The 17,728-nt window shown below is 34.9% G+C and overlaps 1 protein-coding gene across 1 annotated transcript in view; it reads left to right on the top strand.

Annotated features, from left to right (window-relative positions):
• Positions 1-1,498: 1,498 nt before the first annotated feature.
• The window catches only part of LOC145766718 (transient receptor potential cation channel subfamily A member 1-like), a 47,498-nt gene continuing 31,268 nt past the window's right edge, over positions 1,499-17,728 (top strand). Inside the window, exons 1-3 of the mRNA XM_082578425.1 lie at positions 1,499-1,618; positions 4,524-4,713; positions 5,336-5,424. Of these exons, the coding sequence (XP_082434551.1) occupies positions 1,499-1,618; positions 4,524-4,713; positions 5,336-5,424 (399 nt within the window). The remainder of the gene's footprint in view (positions 1,619-4,523; positions 4,714-5,335; positions 5,425-17,728) is intronic.

The raw sequence follows: 17,728 nt of genomic DNA, 5'->3' as shown, positions 1-17,728 counted from the left end.
TAGATAGGCAATTTTATTGATAAAAACGCAAAAAAAATTCCAAAGCCATTTGCGGCGAGGTTGTTCCATACTTCTTTGGCGCCCCCTAAAATTTTGCCCTAAATCCGCCACTGTTTTCTAGTGCTGGTATTGATGGCAAATTCTAACAAGCATTTTACTTCGGTGTCACACGAAGAACGTAAAACAAAATAACTCTCTTACATTTGGTGACTCAGCAAAATTTTGTGAAAGTCTAATCGAGTTATGTCTGGTTAACTACCAGTTCAAGGGAGAAAACCCAGGTAGGCCACGCTCGATTTACAAAACGTGATTCCAGCATGATGCAAACAAAGTTCTCTACGGCAAACACTTTTTGCAGGTGACCTCTCGTTTAAGCTTTTTCACGTGTTTAGCGTAGCTTGTTGGCTATATAAAGCCTACCGCTGGCACGACTCAAAACATAATTACAATTTATTTTCTAAGAAGTCGGCAACCGGTTGATAAACCGTCTTGAATGTAAACGCGGTATTTGAAAGAAATACAATTGGAGGAACAAAGTGGATATCCATTACAAAAATTTACGTTCACTTTAATTTAGGCTAAGCTACATTTATTAGTCTACAAGGCGACAGCAGAGTATAGGACAGCTGAGCTGTACAGTGGATAGCTTCTTAATTGTTGATAAGATTTTGCAAAGTACGCGCACTATTCTTACAAAAATATAAAAATACAGCCTGCATCTACTCAGTCAACTTCACAAAAAAGATTATACAGATCAGATTAGATGAGTAGAGGCTAAAAGTTGAAATGCGTTATAGAACGCAATTGTATTGTGAAATTGTAAATTTTTATTCCAAAAAACTTTCTGTTGCTCTGTGTCCTATTAAGCAGTCTTTTAAAATGGTTAAAGTATCCCGAAAAAACAGTAGGCTCACAACTCTTAATAAGGAGTAAACCAACCATGCTTTTGCCTAAGAAAACATTGAACAGAGCAAAAAAGCGACACACGACTTCAGACTCGAACTGGAGAAAATGTAGTATTATCAATTTTAGAAAATTTTCTAACAAAAGCCGTAAACATAAAAGTTATGCTTTCGATATTGAGATCGTTTAAAACATAAATTTCAAACTTTCACAACCTTTGAGACAGAAGTGTTAGTAACGATAAATTGAAAGTTTTTAGGATTGATTTGCTGGCAAGCAAGCGTGGACCAGTGCCCACATTTTTAATTAGGTGTTGAGCAACACAGTAGCCTATTTGTATTAGCATGGTTCGGTTGTAGTTGAGTGAATGCATGCTGTGTAATGTGTAAGCTACGTATTGCTGGTAGTCTCTGCTATTGGCCTTAGGCTACGTAGTACGTAGGCTAGTCTATTTCTATACCAGCTTTTTCACGGAAAGCTTTTATGGTAAATTTTTAGATGTTTGATGTAACAACGATTTGATTACGCTGTGTTTACATACCCAATAGCCACACATAAAAACTTGATTAGAACGATTGATCGATATCATTTAAAAATGACCTCCAAGAACTGTGCAGTGACAACATCATTTATCCAAAGTGTGGAAGAAGGACGAGATGAAGATATATCTGTATCAACTTTAAGCACAAGGAGAAAGTCCAGCAGAATATTTACGGTACGTTTTTATGGTGATTTCAATTAATTTGATGGAATGTTAAAACATCAGCCTATTACGATGTTTCAAGATTTTAAGTTAGTTGTGTTTTTCTTGTTAAACAGTTTTTTTCATTTTATTCTGAGGACATGCCACTGCCGTCACAAAACTTTAAAACAAGCTACACACATTAGCGACAGTGTAGGCTACGTCTGAATGCTGGAATACTTTTTTTTAAGATTTCCAACAGTCACCCATGCTGTAAATTTGTGTCGTTCACGAAAAAACACGATTTGCACTTGACACTCAGCTGCGTTCAAAGGTTGAAGACTATGTTCAAGTCAATGATATGTCAGCAATTGTAAACTAAGGTGCATAGCCCACAGGTACATAGCAAGTATAGAAGTCAGGTTAAACTGTACTTGTGGATACTTCATTTTACAAACCGTGTTTTAATAAAGAACTCACATTTATTTCAAAGTGGATATCATTTAGTGTGCAGCATATCACACAAAACTTTATTTAAGTAGTTTCATTTCGAACTTTTGCAAAAAGAAAGCAGTAATCTCCAGAAAACAACTGTGTCTTTGTTGCATGCACCGTTTCCTATTGTGTGGTAACCGCAGCACTTAAAACTCATTCGATTAAACTATGAGGTGAATTATATTGCATTGTTGCAAAACCAACTAATTTTTCATTAATTTAAATCCTGCAACGGAGAGACTAAGCTAGAAAGGATTGATTTAGTTAGCACGGTTCAAATCGAAAGTTGAACTTGTTATTGATAGTTCAGGCTCAGGTAACCCAAAATTTAATCAAATAAAGGTATAGAAACTACTTCAGCGTTCGGTTTATCTACGCTAAAAATTTTACGTTTATCGAAGTACACGAAATCCCCAAAAAGGTTTTGAAACATTCCACTTTGCTATAAGATGAAGAAATTTTGTATTTTTTGCACATGATCATTTTATCAACGATCAGCACTGAGTAACTTGTAGTGCTGGTGGTTTTCTGACGTAACATTAGCCGTCACAAAATGGGCTATGCAATAACGCAACTACATGGGGTTTAGATTGGAGACAATTAGCGAAAACAAAATTTTTGCGACACGAATATGAAAAGTAAAAAGTATTAAAAAAATCTTTCTTTGGCCGATAAAAGTAGGAGTTTCCCAAAAGCGTTTTGTCTGACTAAATCACTGCTTTTAATTCATTTTCTTGCACCACAGCATTCCGAATTTTTTTTTCAATATCTGCTTCTTGCTTTGGTCCTGGTCGAATTGCAGAATAGGAGACTTGTTTTATGGATTGAAGCTACGCTGGTGTCTCTGAATAATAAAATCACTTTGTTTATTTTTACCAATTCATAAAATTGTATAACAAAAAGAGGTAAGGTAGGCTACTACACTTAAAGTGCAAATCGATTGCTCAAACACTCAAACATTCAAATATACATATATATGCTGGCTTACGACTGTCTTGAGCAGTTTAGAACGACAGATGAAGCTTTATAAATTTCAAATTGAAGATAAGAGTTAAGAACAGCTGGAGTGACAATTTGGAAATTTTGAGTTGGTGTTAAAATTGTTTAAATAAATTTTCCGTGTGAAAAGTCGCAACATCACATTTACCAATGCAGTATTGTTCAATGTTTGGTTTTCTATAAATCTGCAAAAAATTTTAACCCTTATCAAAAATTTCTTTTGTGACTTAAAGAGTTCTCAAACTCCAGTCTTCAATCGGTTGTAGGTTAGACTGCATCTTTGAATAAGTTACCATCTTCTTTTTTGACATCACATTAGGTTCTGGTAAATTTATATTGATTGGATATGTTAAATTTCTATCCATGGAGCTAAGAAGTATGTGTTGTTTATTAATGTTTATTGTGAGCTTTAGTAAACTACAAATACTGTATTATACAGTATGTTCAGTATTGCCAGAAGCAATGAGAAATGAAACTGCATGTTGCAATCACACTCTGTTATACACATTTACGCTAAATGAAAGAGCAAATTTACTTTCTGTGTTTGATTAATCTATGACATACTGTTTTGTATCAGTTCTGTTTTAGTTTGTTACGTATTGAAGCTACGTAACCAGTAGAACTGACAGGAGGTAGGCTACATACTTTTATACCTTGGTTTGAGATGATTTTAATGCTTGATATATTTTTACACCCCAAATCTGAAAGAAAATGCTACGTGTGTTTGGAAACAGCTTGTTTTCTTAAATACGTTTGCATCAATTTGGGATTATTTTTAGTAAAAAAATTTCAAAATTTCATCACGTTTTTATTCTCAAAAACGTCCACTCTTTGTTATTCTCCCCCGGTGAGTGCTTGTTTCAGTGGAGAAAACTCCTGCACGGTAAAGCTCTTTGATTTTCATCTTATTCTTTGAAGATGTGTGCAGCAGACATAGTAGGCTACCTTTGAGGACCTGGGCTTAGTGTAGTGTGCCATGAGATAGCATCTGGTGTGCCTGGAGAGTTTTCAAACGTGAAGTAGGCTAATTGATTGAAAATCATAAACAGAAATTGTGAATTCGCTTTTTCTTATTGTGACCACTTTGTGGCCATGCAAAGAGACCTTAATACAATAAATTACAATGCAACATTGCTCACACAAAACCACGGTGCATTGTTTGAGAAAGCGTTTTGCTTTTTATCTGTGCTTTATATTTATGGCATCATCATTCATCAGCTGTTATAAGCAAACATGCATGCATAATTTGCATATATGCATGTATTAGCCACGCATTAAAGCAAAAAGTATCAGAAAAGTGGCTTTTAGAAATTGGCAAACGAAGATTTGATTTACAGTAATAGAAGTCTTTACGCAATGAACTGTGGTTGCTATAGCTTATGCTTCGTTTATGTAATCTCGGTTTCAGTTTTACTCTGTTTTCAAATTTTCTAATACTTTTCAGGCTGTTCGTAATGCGGTTATAGCGACCAGACAAAACATCTCTAACACTCTTCCATCCTCCGGGAGCGGCACTCCAGCTATGAGGAGCAAACGATCCCACTCCACTGGTTCCCAACTGGGAAGAGACCGGGTTTTAACCCCCTCCAACCATGATCCAAGTTGCACTTGCTCTAGTTGCAATGGGTGGATGGGTGAGACATCGTAAACACGCGATTTATTTGTGATGTTTATAGAACAGTGAAGTAGCTAGACAAAAATTTTAAGAGGAGCAAAAGCACCTGTTTGGGATGTAAATATTTTAATGTTTGAAATAAACAGTTTGTTTACAAATATAGCTATTGAATGCAGCCTAACATTTATGAAAGCATAAACTAATTATGAAACGTTATTCAACATGCAATGCAATGTAATTAAAACTTTGCGTCAGTATTAAAAGGATATTTTTAGTGGGGTAAGATAAAATTTTTGAGGGGCAATTGCTCTTCTAAGCCCTCTTCGGTGGCTACGTCTTTGTTATAGAATTTTATTGTTTAGTGGAGTATATTGGTATTTAGGGTAGGCTATGCCTTTGGCTTGTTTATTTTGTTAAAAATGAATTAACTTTCATTTATTACAACATGTCAATTATAATAGTTTTATTGGTTCCCAAACAATACTTGGCTTGCATTTCATTTTAACCTATATACCTTTAACAACAATCTTTGTTCTCATTCACATGTGGCAACTATCAGCGCTTTGAGTCTAAATCGATTTCCATTTTATTTCATTGCACTGCATTTACAAAGTGTTAATTAACCTTAATTTTATCATCAGAGGACAAACCGACCCCGAAAGAGGATTTTACATCAAGCCAAAATGAAGATATATGTCTGATATCTGACGGACCGTTTTGGGTTTTCAAGGTACAAATAGGCCCAGGGAAATCAATCAATGTCAATTATGTTATTAGACTTACAACCTACATGTCAAAGTGATTCCTACGTGTGTGGTTTATATGCATGTGCAATGTGCAATTAACAAACAAAGCAGTATAGGTGATTTTTAATTTCTTGCTTCTTCAAGACATCTGTCACAACAACAGGACGTTTTGTTGTACCGAAACAGATTGTCTACTGTAGCCTACAATGTGCATGTCTTGGATATAATACTTATGGTTGAGATGTGGAGTCTGTGTTTATGCAAACTTAGACATTAGTTTAAAGGAAAACAATTGCGATTGACTTAATTGTTGCTTAGTTGGCTTTCGTAGCATTGAATTTTTGTGTTCTGTTGTTGGTTTTGTAACCATCTTAGCTAGCCAGCTGCAGACAACTGAGCTATCGTTTACTACCTCAACGCCTAGCTCCATAACTGATCTAGTTTGTATCATGATTGGTTTTCCAATTTTGGCCTTCTCTAGCCGCCTGAAAAATATTATTGACAAAAAAATAGAATAAAGCAAAACTAAATGATTATGGTAGATCGAGACTTTGGACTGCAGCCACAAATGCTTTTTCATTGATCGAAAAAATCTCGCTTATATTTGTACAAACTGTAGTCGATTAAAAGCTTTTGATTTGCTGTCGAGTATTTTTGATCCTCTTCTCAATACAATCGTATCGATTAGCAACCATATCTCGTCGCTCTACGTATGGTTGATATCTAGGTTAAAAATGCTAATATTTGCTAGAAAATGTGTGTTTTAACAAATTTCAACTTATATACAGTATTTAGAAGATTTACTGATGGAAATAATTCAATGTTTCCTTCAGTAATTCAAACAAATTATCTAAATCAATCATTCCTGTCGTTTATTTTATCTTATCAAAGGCCCCACTTCCTGTTTTTTTCAATTTTCACCATATGGTCGCCACATTTCTTTTAAATTGACTTTTCTGTTTATTTATTGATAAGTAATCTTAAATCAATTTCAACAGCTTTTACGAAGCTTTCGCATCTTCAGTTGTTTTAAGTAAATATTTGCTTAAATTTATCTTCATTTTTCACAAGCGTCGGCAGAATATTATCATAGATAGATATTACAAAATGCTTTGTCACACAATATATTATGTTATGACGCAACCATAGTGAAATTCTATGAGTTGCACATTTTGTGATGGACTTCTTGCGCAATGGCATTTAAAATTTTAAAAGACCGGTAAGCTACATTTCTCTTATACTTATAATAGGTAACTTGTCTTAAATATTCACGTCTTTTTGTGCGTTTGTTTGTTTTGTGATGTGCAGTCTAACCATAGAAAGAGCTCAACACCTGCTCTCCTGGGCCACATTGAAACGGGCTTTTGCCTGAGGATGGGTTTCTTTTATATCCGGTTTTCTTTCTCCATCCTATTATTATTATTATGACTGCTCATCCACATCAATATTGGAACTGGCAAATTCAATCCACAACACTTTTCATTAGGCTGTCATTCATTACTACATGTGTGCTTCTCTCTGTTTTTGTTTTATTTTTTGCTATTTGTTTTTTTTGGGGGTTTTGTAGCCGTGCTAACTACTGATATATAGCCTACTACATAATTTTTCATTCAGGCACGTTTTAAACCTTTCAAGGTTTTGCCACCTTTTCCCGTTCGTTAACGTGCTGGTAGGTTTGTATCGATTTTGTAGTTAGTATCTTTTTCGTCCCGGACGCGTTAATGACGAAAAATAAAATGATTGATTGATTGATTTTAAATAGAGAAAGTAGAATGCTCATTTCTAATTTTTAAGTGAAGGAAAAAGTATTAAATTGAAAGCTTGTTCAAATTTTTGTCTACAATCAGGAATGTCTTCTAGTGAAAAAAATTATGCCGTAAATTATTAAGCTCAAAGTGATTGAAAAAGCAGTTATTTTCTTCAATTGAACGTAAAAGTTATATTGTTGTAGTTTTTATCTCACTCTGGTAAAGCACAGTATTTAGGCTACTTTCAACGCTTGTTGAGATGGAAATTTAATGTTATTTTTGTAAACTGAATTATTAATATCGAACTGGACGATTATAATTGTGTAGATAAACTTTTGCAGGTGTTTAGTGATGCTTTTTCAGGTAGTCTGCAATTTGTGACAAATTGCTTTGTAAAAATAAACAGTAGATTAAAAAAATTTCCAGTTGTCAGTTAGCATTTCTTATATTCATGACATAACACTATTTCAAGCTCTATTTAACGATTGAAATAATAATCACTATAGATATATAAAGGTAGCAATTACATTATCATTTCAAAGAGTGTTCAGTTATATAATTATACAAAATGTAGATGTAATCCTTGTATTATTAACACAGTGAGATGTATATTTTGCTATGTCATGCACTCATAAAAACTTTGTCACGATCTTGAAATAAAAATATTCCACGCCAGCAGCGGATCAACCGTAGAATTTTTTTAAGGGGTGGATGAGGTAGTGCACCAGAGTTTCAACGAAACTAATATTGCACGAAAACCTTGAGTAAAAGTTGAGTTAAAAAAATGTAAATACCGAAGGTTTTTAGAAACTAGGAAATGCAGGTTATGGTCACACTAAGTACAAGTTGTTTTTTTTGCCGACGTGTGTGTTCGGCAACACTGAGGATGTTTGGCGAGTGTTTGAATCTTTTCGACAACATAAAGAAAGTGAATTATTTTTCAACTAAACTTTCTCTTTTCTATTTCTTACTCAAAATGTAAACTTATGAATTATTATATGTGGCAATGTTGACCCCAGATACCTGATTGGTGATAAGCAGTGTATAGTTTTGTTTTGATATTTTCAAGTAAATACGAACTTGTTTGGTTAAAAAAATATTGTAGTAATGTTGTTCTGATTTAAATTTCATTTTCACTTGACCAACTTCTTGCATAATTTCATGACATAATTTTCGTCACCAAATAAAAACCGTTTATGAAATTACCTATTGCATAGACCAGGAATTTTGAAGCAGAGACAAATTTACCAGTATTGTGAAAAGATCCTTTCGAAAAAAAAACACAATTCTGGTAAAAATTGGTTTGGAAAAGTATTTCCCACTATATACAGTCTTTTCAATTTTTTGCTTTGGAGTTATTTTGTAGTGAGGTTTTATCCAGGGCGATAGTAACTTGGGTAGATAGACTACTTTCGGCAAATATTAAGAGTAGAATTTTTTTTGAGGGGATATTTACCAGGGTGTTTTTCCAGAGGGATATTATCTGCGATATTTTCTGGAGAGATGTTTTCTTGCGTTCAAATGTACCATCAGGAGGTAAGCTATTTTTAGAGTGGCAGCAAGGGGTGAACGAAAGTAAAATGTAGAGATACATTGTCAAAATAATAATAATTAGGTTTTATATTTTACACAGTCAGATCCCATTCATGATGCAAATTCCAAACAAAAATTGAAAATGACGTTTTGTATTAAAATATTTAATATAGGCTTGGATATTTACGTTGAACCCCAGTTTACCATATATACTGCCGTGAGTTTAGCGTAAAGTTCAGAAGAAGTAAGTAGCCAGTTTATCTGCGTTTGGGTATTCCAATTTTATATTTATGCTGTCATTAGAAATTGAAAAGCATATTACATTCCGGTGTCTTTCTATTAAACTGTTCTTAAATTCTTTAACTGTTCTTTAATTAATCAAATATCCTCTACATTTTATAATTCTTAAAACGTCTTAAGTGGCACCAAGGCTGACAGCTTGGTGTAGTTAGATAAAAATACTTTGTAAAAGTTGTTTCATTATTAAAACGGCCAAGGGAATTGACATTTTTATGTTTTTTTTTCACTCAAAAAATAAAAATATATAACTTGTTAATATAAGAAGAAAATAATCTCAGAAGATCAAGATACTATCATGTTCTTCAATTATTCAAACTGTCAACTTTTTAAATGCATTCTGTCAAGGGTTTTATTTTCTCTATTAAATGACTTTATCAATTCATTGAAAACTTGATCTAAAATCATATTTTATTCATAAAAGTCTCGTTCTCATTAACAACAATTAAAGTTTTATTTCTAGGATTTAAAAGACATCTTTCGATTGTTGTCAATGTAGAATTTACGTTCGATAGATGTAGGTAAAATTCTGTAAATTAAGACATTTTTTATAGTTTAACTGGTACGTCTTTTAGTGAAATTGAAGGTGTGACCTTTAATATTTTGGGCTACTTGTAGTTACGCTTCATAGCGTCATTATAGCAATTTATCAGGTTACCTAGGAAAATAGTGTCTTACCATTCTCGTAACTTTATACGACCATCTGATCATGGCAACTTAGCAAGCCATACACCCACTGGTGGGATTTAATCGTGTTTGCAACCGGTTCGCTTTAAATTAGCCACATCTGACAATCCTGCGTACGGTGATTACATTAAGTCCACTCGAAAAGTTGGCTTAGAACTGGTTCCTGGAACGTTTTTATTTTAAGGAAGCGGTTTGCCCAAACCGGCCGAATCCCACCACTACATACACTAGACACCAATATTTTGTCGTTGACTTTTAAAGGTTTGATATTATGTCGATTTGGGCTCCTCCAGAGATCGATCAAGTTAATGCTTTCAGTGTGCTCTACCATTTTTGCTCTAAGTTGGCTTCTCGTTGCAGTGTTTGACTGTCAACAACACAATGAGTGATGACTGCGCAAAACTATGCAGTGACTTGCAAATCTGTTCTATAGTTCGATATTCTTATGAGAACAAGTTTGCAAACAGTGTGGAAGATACAGAGCTCTTTGCTATCAATGGCCGCCTTCAAAACGGAATGCTTTCCTTATCTTCTTCACAAACTTTGACGTTACTTTATTTTTGATCTAGATATATATTTATGTTATCTGGTACGTTGAATTACCGCATTGAAACCAGGTGCATAAGAATTATTATCAGACAAGTAGTTAACAAAGCCTTTAGAAACAGTCTTCGTTTTGGCAACAGCTGGCATATAAAGCTTTGATGATCTTGTGAAAACGATTAGTTTGGAAACTTGATAGTTGAATACGTTTCATAATAATTTTCAATACATCTTTAACTCAAAAAATGTCGAATTTAAAGATTTGTCTTTTCCAAACTGGTTGGGGCAACAGTAAAATATTTTGCCTCTTCAAAGAGAAAGCTTTGCTTGATGAAAATATCCGTAAGAATTCATTTGAAGTAAGTCGAATCTCGTTTTATTTTTGTAGTATCGTAGATGTTTGTTGCTGTGTTATTTTGGTTGAACATAAGTTTGATTTGTTTACCATAAGACAAAACGTTAGATACGAACAATTATGGAGCTTCCTTTTCATGTATTGTTGTTTTTTTTTCTGTTGTTTTGACAAAACGCTGACCCACCAGAAATAAATTTTTCTCTATTGTACTTAGAAGTCGGAAATAAGGAAGTTCCATGCGTAAATCAGATTTAATTTTCCTATTGTATATATCATGTTCTTAAGATTCAACGTTTGACAAGTGTTGCAAGAGTTATGATTTCTGACCTTTGATAGGATTCTATTGATATATATATATATTTAAATATCCTACCAGCTTCATTGTGCCCTTTGTCAAAGCGCTTTCACTGCAAAAAGCTAGTCAAAATCTCATCTTCTCAGAAATATGATTATACCCTACAGTAATTTCATCTTCTCCATCAAATTGCCATTTTCTTTCCGCGTCTGGTTTCAACAGTGCTTTTTTTCAGATGACCTCGGGCCTGTTGCTAAGGAAAGGCCTTCTCTCAAACTTGTAATTGATTCACTTTTGAAACAGAAACACTAAAAAACAGGGAAAAGATTGACCCAATGTTTGTCTTTAAAAAAAATAAAAACGCTCGGCTGAATGCAAAATACTTCAACATAACCAGGTAGTTCCAAAAGAATTGACGATGTAGAGTTTCCCTCCGAATGTAAGCCCCCCACCGTCTTAAAAAGTTTTTGAATTAATAAAATTATCTTGGATGCAAAAGGTTATCCTGAACAGTAGCGTTGACAAGGGGGTCCATGGGTAGTTTTGCACCCGGGCCAGGATGCATTTAGGGGCCCGCAACCTTTCAAAAAGACCCGAAGATTGAAGAAAACACGGCGTATTCTTTGGATACAGAGCGTTTTTATAAGAAGTGTCTTGATTTAAGGCCCAAAAGATCACATTGGTACGGGGTTTAACTTATCCTCTCAACGGCTTTGACCCTGAATAATCTTTGTCAACGCCACTGGCTGCTATAATCGATCATCTGTTCTTTAAGCGTACAGTACTGTATAATCAAAACAAAAGCATTCATTCAGTAAATTGTTCTGGAAACGTACTCATTTTACAATGAACACAAAACACTTTGCGACCTTGTGATGCTCTTGTGAAAAATTTGGATCTGTGGAAAGGAAAGCAAAAACGCAAATCTTCAGGTTAACTTTCAGTCATGCCATTGAGTGTCGGACTAGGGATTTGAGATCATGGGGATGCAAAGTGCACCCGTTTTTGGCTTATCGGCAACACTAGAAGGGTTATGGTAATTTAATAGTTTTGTTGTTGAAAGCTAGTAGCGAGGCATAAAGTTTGTAACTTGGCAATGGACCTTTCTAATGTTGCCGAAAAAGCGGAGCTGTGCGTCCCTTAATGGAATGCCACTGAGGGTCGTACGTACAGTCGTACAACCGTGTGGTCTCAAATGGAGTCGAAAGACCCCTTTCGAAGTGCCAGCCCAGCAATTTCAATATTCAGCATTATTTGTAGTGACAACACTCCACAGCATCTTTTCACAAGTTGGGACTATAGGTGGGCAAATTTTCAAAAAAAGGCACTTTTAGCGCGAGACTTATGTTAAAAAGGGCACTTTTCCCGCGTAAATGATGGAAAAAAGGGCATTTTTCCCGAGCGTAAAACATGTAGCCTAAGCTTAAAATATGTAGATTTCGCAGACAAATTGTGGGTAAAAAGGCATATTATACCTAGACTAAACTTTTGAGACCCATAATTGATTCCTATATTCATCCCTGCCCACAATATTTTATAAAAAATAATGTAATAAAATTTAATCTAGCAACATTTAGTTGCAGAGAGGTCTCTTGTACTAAAGTAAAAAGAAACAACTATGATAGGCTAATAGCCTATATGAAACACAACTGCTAAGATATTACAATGAGTTGAATCTTTGCAGAATTAGATGATTCTGAAGAGCTGGTATTTTATTTTGATGAAAATCAGGAAACAAACTTCGGTAATTCAGACATTCAGAATCTCACACAAAATTTGAGGTACTCACAACACAAATTGATAGTTAATCTGCTTGAATGGAACATTAAGGATATTATAAGTAAGGTCAAAGGTATGCTCATAAGTTCTAAATGTATGCTGAAGCTTTCCATTTAGCTGTTCATTCTTTAACTTGGATCTAACTTAAACAAAAATTAAGTCTTAAAAATTGCCCACCTAGTTTCAAACAAGGGAGGCAAAGAAAGGGCTAGGGGGCAAGCAAAGGGACTAGCTGGGCAATTGCCCATCTAGTTTATATGTCAAAAGCTGCTATGCAACACTCCTTAAATAGTTTGACTAATTTAAGAAAAAATCTCACATGTTTATAGTCTACAAACGAAAGTGGAATGTATCAACACGTTTCTTTTGTGAGAAAATTTGGTAAAAAGTTTTTTGTTTTTTAATAATTTTCTGCACATGCGTGGAAAGCTTTTTCCTTCAAAAGAGTGAAACGTTGTCAAAATCAAAATCTAGAGCAAAAATTATAATGTTGAGATTTTTTCTACAGGGAAGGCTGACCCATTTTTGATGTAGGATTTACCTCTCTCCCCTCTTAAATTATGGACCCTTGATGGGCTTACTGCATTTTGTTTTGTTTTTATTGACGGCATGCCAACACCTTTGCAAAAAACTTCAACTCGTCTGCATCGCAGACATCCAACTGCAAGTTTCTTAAAAATAGCCGCCGGCATTAAGCGACTGCAAAAGGTTACATCAACTTTCAGCAGTCAGTATGAATTACAAGACTAAGCCTTTGCACAAGGTTTTGTTCATGTGAATGCTTCTTTTTTGAAGGTGCTTGATTGACATCAAGCAAGGTGGCGCCAAAATATCAAGCAGCTTATTTTTAGTGAATGAAAGGTTGTTTTGCTTTTCTATGGTAAGATTAAAAAGAAGTAGATTCTGGATTATTCTAGTTTGACTTGTCCCAGCTTAAGTGTTAATCGTTTATTTGCAATGATGTAAATTGCTACTTTTAACGTGTAAGAAAGTAAAAGCAATGTTGACATAACGAACTAAGAATATGTGCTCTTGTGTTTACTGTATTGTTTGCGAGCATTGTTTCGCAGAAGCTGGTTGAGTTGTAAGTTTCTGTTAAAATGTAGCCAAGTAGCGACACAGTGCACTAGTCTGTTCAAATACTGTATATTAACAAAGACAATACACCAATAAAAAATAATATGACATTGAAGGAATTGAACTTTTAGCTCATCACTGCAGCTTTTCTTGATCAATGAATAATTCACAAATGTCAGGACAGCTCATCAAAGTTTCGAAAGTTTATTTTGAGTTGAGGACTTTATGGATAGGCTTGTGTATTGAGCAAGTATGGGTCTACAAAATCGTTATTACAAACATTTTAGAAATAAACTCAGACCGTCAAGAAGTCAATACACCATGACGTCTATTTCCTATGTATTGCGTTCCAGCCTGCTGTAGACCACTTTTCTTTTAATACGTTTTTGAATATGTTTAAACCAGTGTTGCCATTAATCATGATTATAGTAAGTGAAGTGATAGTGAGAATACACAGCTGGCGGCTTTGCAAAAACCCGCGTCATCTGAACGCAGAAAGCACAAAAATGTTTAGCGATTTTGAGACACAGTTGAGCCTACAGCTCAAAAGGTATTTTTCAGTATTGCAGCGAGCTGTTTGATGCAAAGTTTGATAATTTTTTTATGGTGAGATTGACTCCAGCCTATGGCTGTTGCTTTGTTAGATAGTGTTGGTTGCAAAATTGCAGCAAACATCATCCCATGTTTTTATTTTTCTCACGTAAGTCAGGACTGTCACTGCAAATTAAAATGTGGGTGAAGTGTTATATTATCAATACACAAAAAGGGAGCTAATTGGCTGGTCCACTTTCAAGTATCTCATCAAAATGTCTTCCCAAGATAATTTTAGCGACGTATTCTTGCCATTGCTTGTTTGCAATGCCTTCAAACAGTCGGTCAGTCATTCTTACTAATATTACTCGGCCAAGTAGCGATATCCGACTGCAGAACAACATGGAAATTCTTTAACAGTAACCTACTGACTTTGTGCTGTAGCCTATGAGTATGACTACCTGTTGAAAGCAACTGACTATACAGGAGATGAATTGAACACGAATATTTACCGCGATTTCTACAGTACCTCAAGAAACAACATTTTAAAAAAAAGCTTTAAGGTTTGACATTTCAGTTGACACAAAGGCTGTTATATTGCTTCACGAAACTAAACATGTCAGAAGACTTACGGTATTTGTAATGACAGGCTTTTGATGTTTTTGTTACGATATATAACTGAGCTAATAATGCAGTAGCCGAAACGGATGTTGACTACTTTGCAGGTTGCTGATCCGTATGTTATTCTTTTCCTTCATGGCCTTTGGAAACGTGACCTTTTGTCAGTCGGAAATAGCCAGCAATCCAAAACCACTTTTGTCAGGAAACGTTAGCTGATATTTCCTTGTATAGAAAACAGTTCATGCTGGTTTATAAAAAAAAGGAGTGCGATAAAACCCACATGTGAAGCCTGTGGTAATAAGCTATACGTCTCAGCTTCGTAGCCAAAAGTTATCTTCTTGAAAATGTTTAACAATGACGTAGTTAGAAACAAAATTTTAGGAGGGCAAAACCAACTTAGGGGTCAAACGTCATTCAGTCATTCAGCGTGAATTACGATCCTATTGAAACGTAATAATATTGAAACGTATCTATAGGGGTAGGTAGGGGCAAGACAAAGTTTTTGGGAGGCGATTGCCTAATAATTGCTTAATGCATATGAGAAGAGGATTACAAGCAGTGTTTTAAACCAAAAACGCAGCAAAAACGATGATACGATGGTTTTGCACGGACTATGGAAACTGATTGATTTAAACACTTTATTCTACGAATTCTTTCTTTCAAATTTATTTTGTTTTCTTTCGCTAATTGGATTACTTTTTTTGCAAAAAAGGACACAGAGTAGCCTATCAAGTCAAATGTGATGAATTAATTTAATTTAACAGGTTTCAATTGTTTATTGTGTTGGTTGCTTAAACGTTAGAACACAAACTAACGTTAATTTTTATGGAGCCAATGAAATAATATTTCGTTCATTGTCCATATGTATTCATAGTAACATGCGTGACCTTAAATTTGGAGTGATTCCATTAAAGCGCATATGAGTCTAATTAATCGTGGTAAGACTTGACATCTCAAACGACAAATTAATTGCAAGTGTGAACTTGTATGCTCTCTGAATATTATTTTTGGATATCTGGCCCCTTGACAATTCTCTGAAACACAGTCTGAGCAATGTACTGTAAGTAAAAATTTCTTTGGGTAACCCCCTACATTTCACCCTTAAACCTAACTGATTGCCTTATTGTAAGATATTTTGTATAAGTAATTTCTACGAGATATCATCCATGAATCAGAGCCTTGGTTGAGACTCTTAGGAATGCTTTGAATGCACACAGTAGCCTGTAGGTTGTTCCAAAAGTCCTGGGCACTTAGCCACTTACTAAGTCCTCATATTTACTGGACTAACGTTAATAGTAAGATAAAACGTACCTTTTTGTTTTATAGCTAAATTTATTTAAGCTTTTTGTAATGCTGAATGGGAGGTCCACTGGAGCTTCAGCGTTAGACAGCATCCTATCTGCATAAAATACTGCCAGCTAGATGGATTGAACAGTGTAAGCAGATGACCGCGTTACCTTGATCTTCAATGTCTTCAGATCTCACACCCTGAGATTTTTTGTTGTGGGGTTGTGAAAGGACTAGTTCATGTGTCTTGTCTTCCAAAGGACGTGGTGAACTGAAGGCCCGAATAACGAAAGCTGTTGCAACCATCGACAACGCAATGCTGGAATACGTTTGCCAAGAATTAGATTATCGGCAAATGTGTGCCCTGGTGAACTACGTCTTCACATGAAACATCTTTGAACATTCTATTAAAAAAAACAATTTGCAATTGCAGACGTTTCAAGATATTTAATGTCAATACACGCCCAATACGTTGGGAAGCTACACAATTGCTTCCCCAATCGATATATACATTTCCTCTTTCACTACAAAGACACAACAGTTGCTGTTCTGCTCATCATAAGAAAAAGAAACAGCTTTTATTTCGTTTGCTGTGAGAATGGCCATAAAATGAAGGCCATAAAATGGCGGCATTCAACAATTAAGCAACCCCAAAGAAGTAAAAAAAAATTCGATAAAACACATATGAGCAGCGAAAAGCTAGTATAGCGTACCCCTGTTTTTTCTTATACAACATTAGTGTACGCCAGATGTTTTCTTCTCACTTATCCTCTTTGCTTGAGCTTTATGGACAAATTGGCTACAACCGTTGTATTTCAATTTTACTGGAAAAATCATCGTAAAAGTACAATAAAACTCTAATAAAGCTCTACGCGTTGTAAGCGGTAGCTGTGATGTATCATAGTTTAAAATTCGTTCATGATACGTTTTCGTTTTATAGATAGGCGTACAACTATAACGTAGACCAGCTGTTAAATGTTGTATTTCAGTGGTTGAAAGGGTAGTTCGGTAATTAGCAAGAAAGAAATTTTCCCAGTTTTTTTAGTTTACTGTAAGTTTGATGCTTAGTATAGGCTAAGCTACAACTCTGAATGATGGCCTAATAGGCATTAAATCTAAGTTTTTGTATTTTTAGATTAACAAGAGTAAGCTCCTAATATTATTGTAAAAAGTGTTATCAATAGGTCATGTATGACTTTCTGTGTGATTTCACTTTACAAAAGCCGATCGATATGAATCAAAACGAACAGAAAGACAGGCAGTCACTGGATTGTTAGCTAAAAAGACAAATCATCGCTGATAGTCGTTATAGCTTAATTTTCTTTGATAAATCAACTCAGAAAACTGCCCACAAAACTGAAATTTGAAACTTTTTTTTCCATTTTGAGGCTTTCAAAGGTCCTGTAAAGAAGTGGTTCTTTACATTTTAAAACTCTAAATAGACCATTGCAGTCGTGTTTACAAGTGCGAACCAGCGTTCGGTTGTACAAAGGTTTCCATGCTTGCTCGGTTCATCTTGTCTGCATAAACTCCTT

The sequence above is a fragment of the Aplidium turbinatum genome, chromosome 3 (assembly GCF_918807975.1).
Source record: "Aplidium turbinatum chromosome 3, kaAplTurb1.1, whole genome shotgun sequence".
Classification (NCBI taxonomy): Eukaryota; Metazoa; Chordata; class Ascidiacea; order Aplousobranchia; family Polyclinidae; genus Aplidium; species Aplidium turbinatum.
This window is presented reverse-complemented; position numbering and strand designations above follow the sequence as displayed.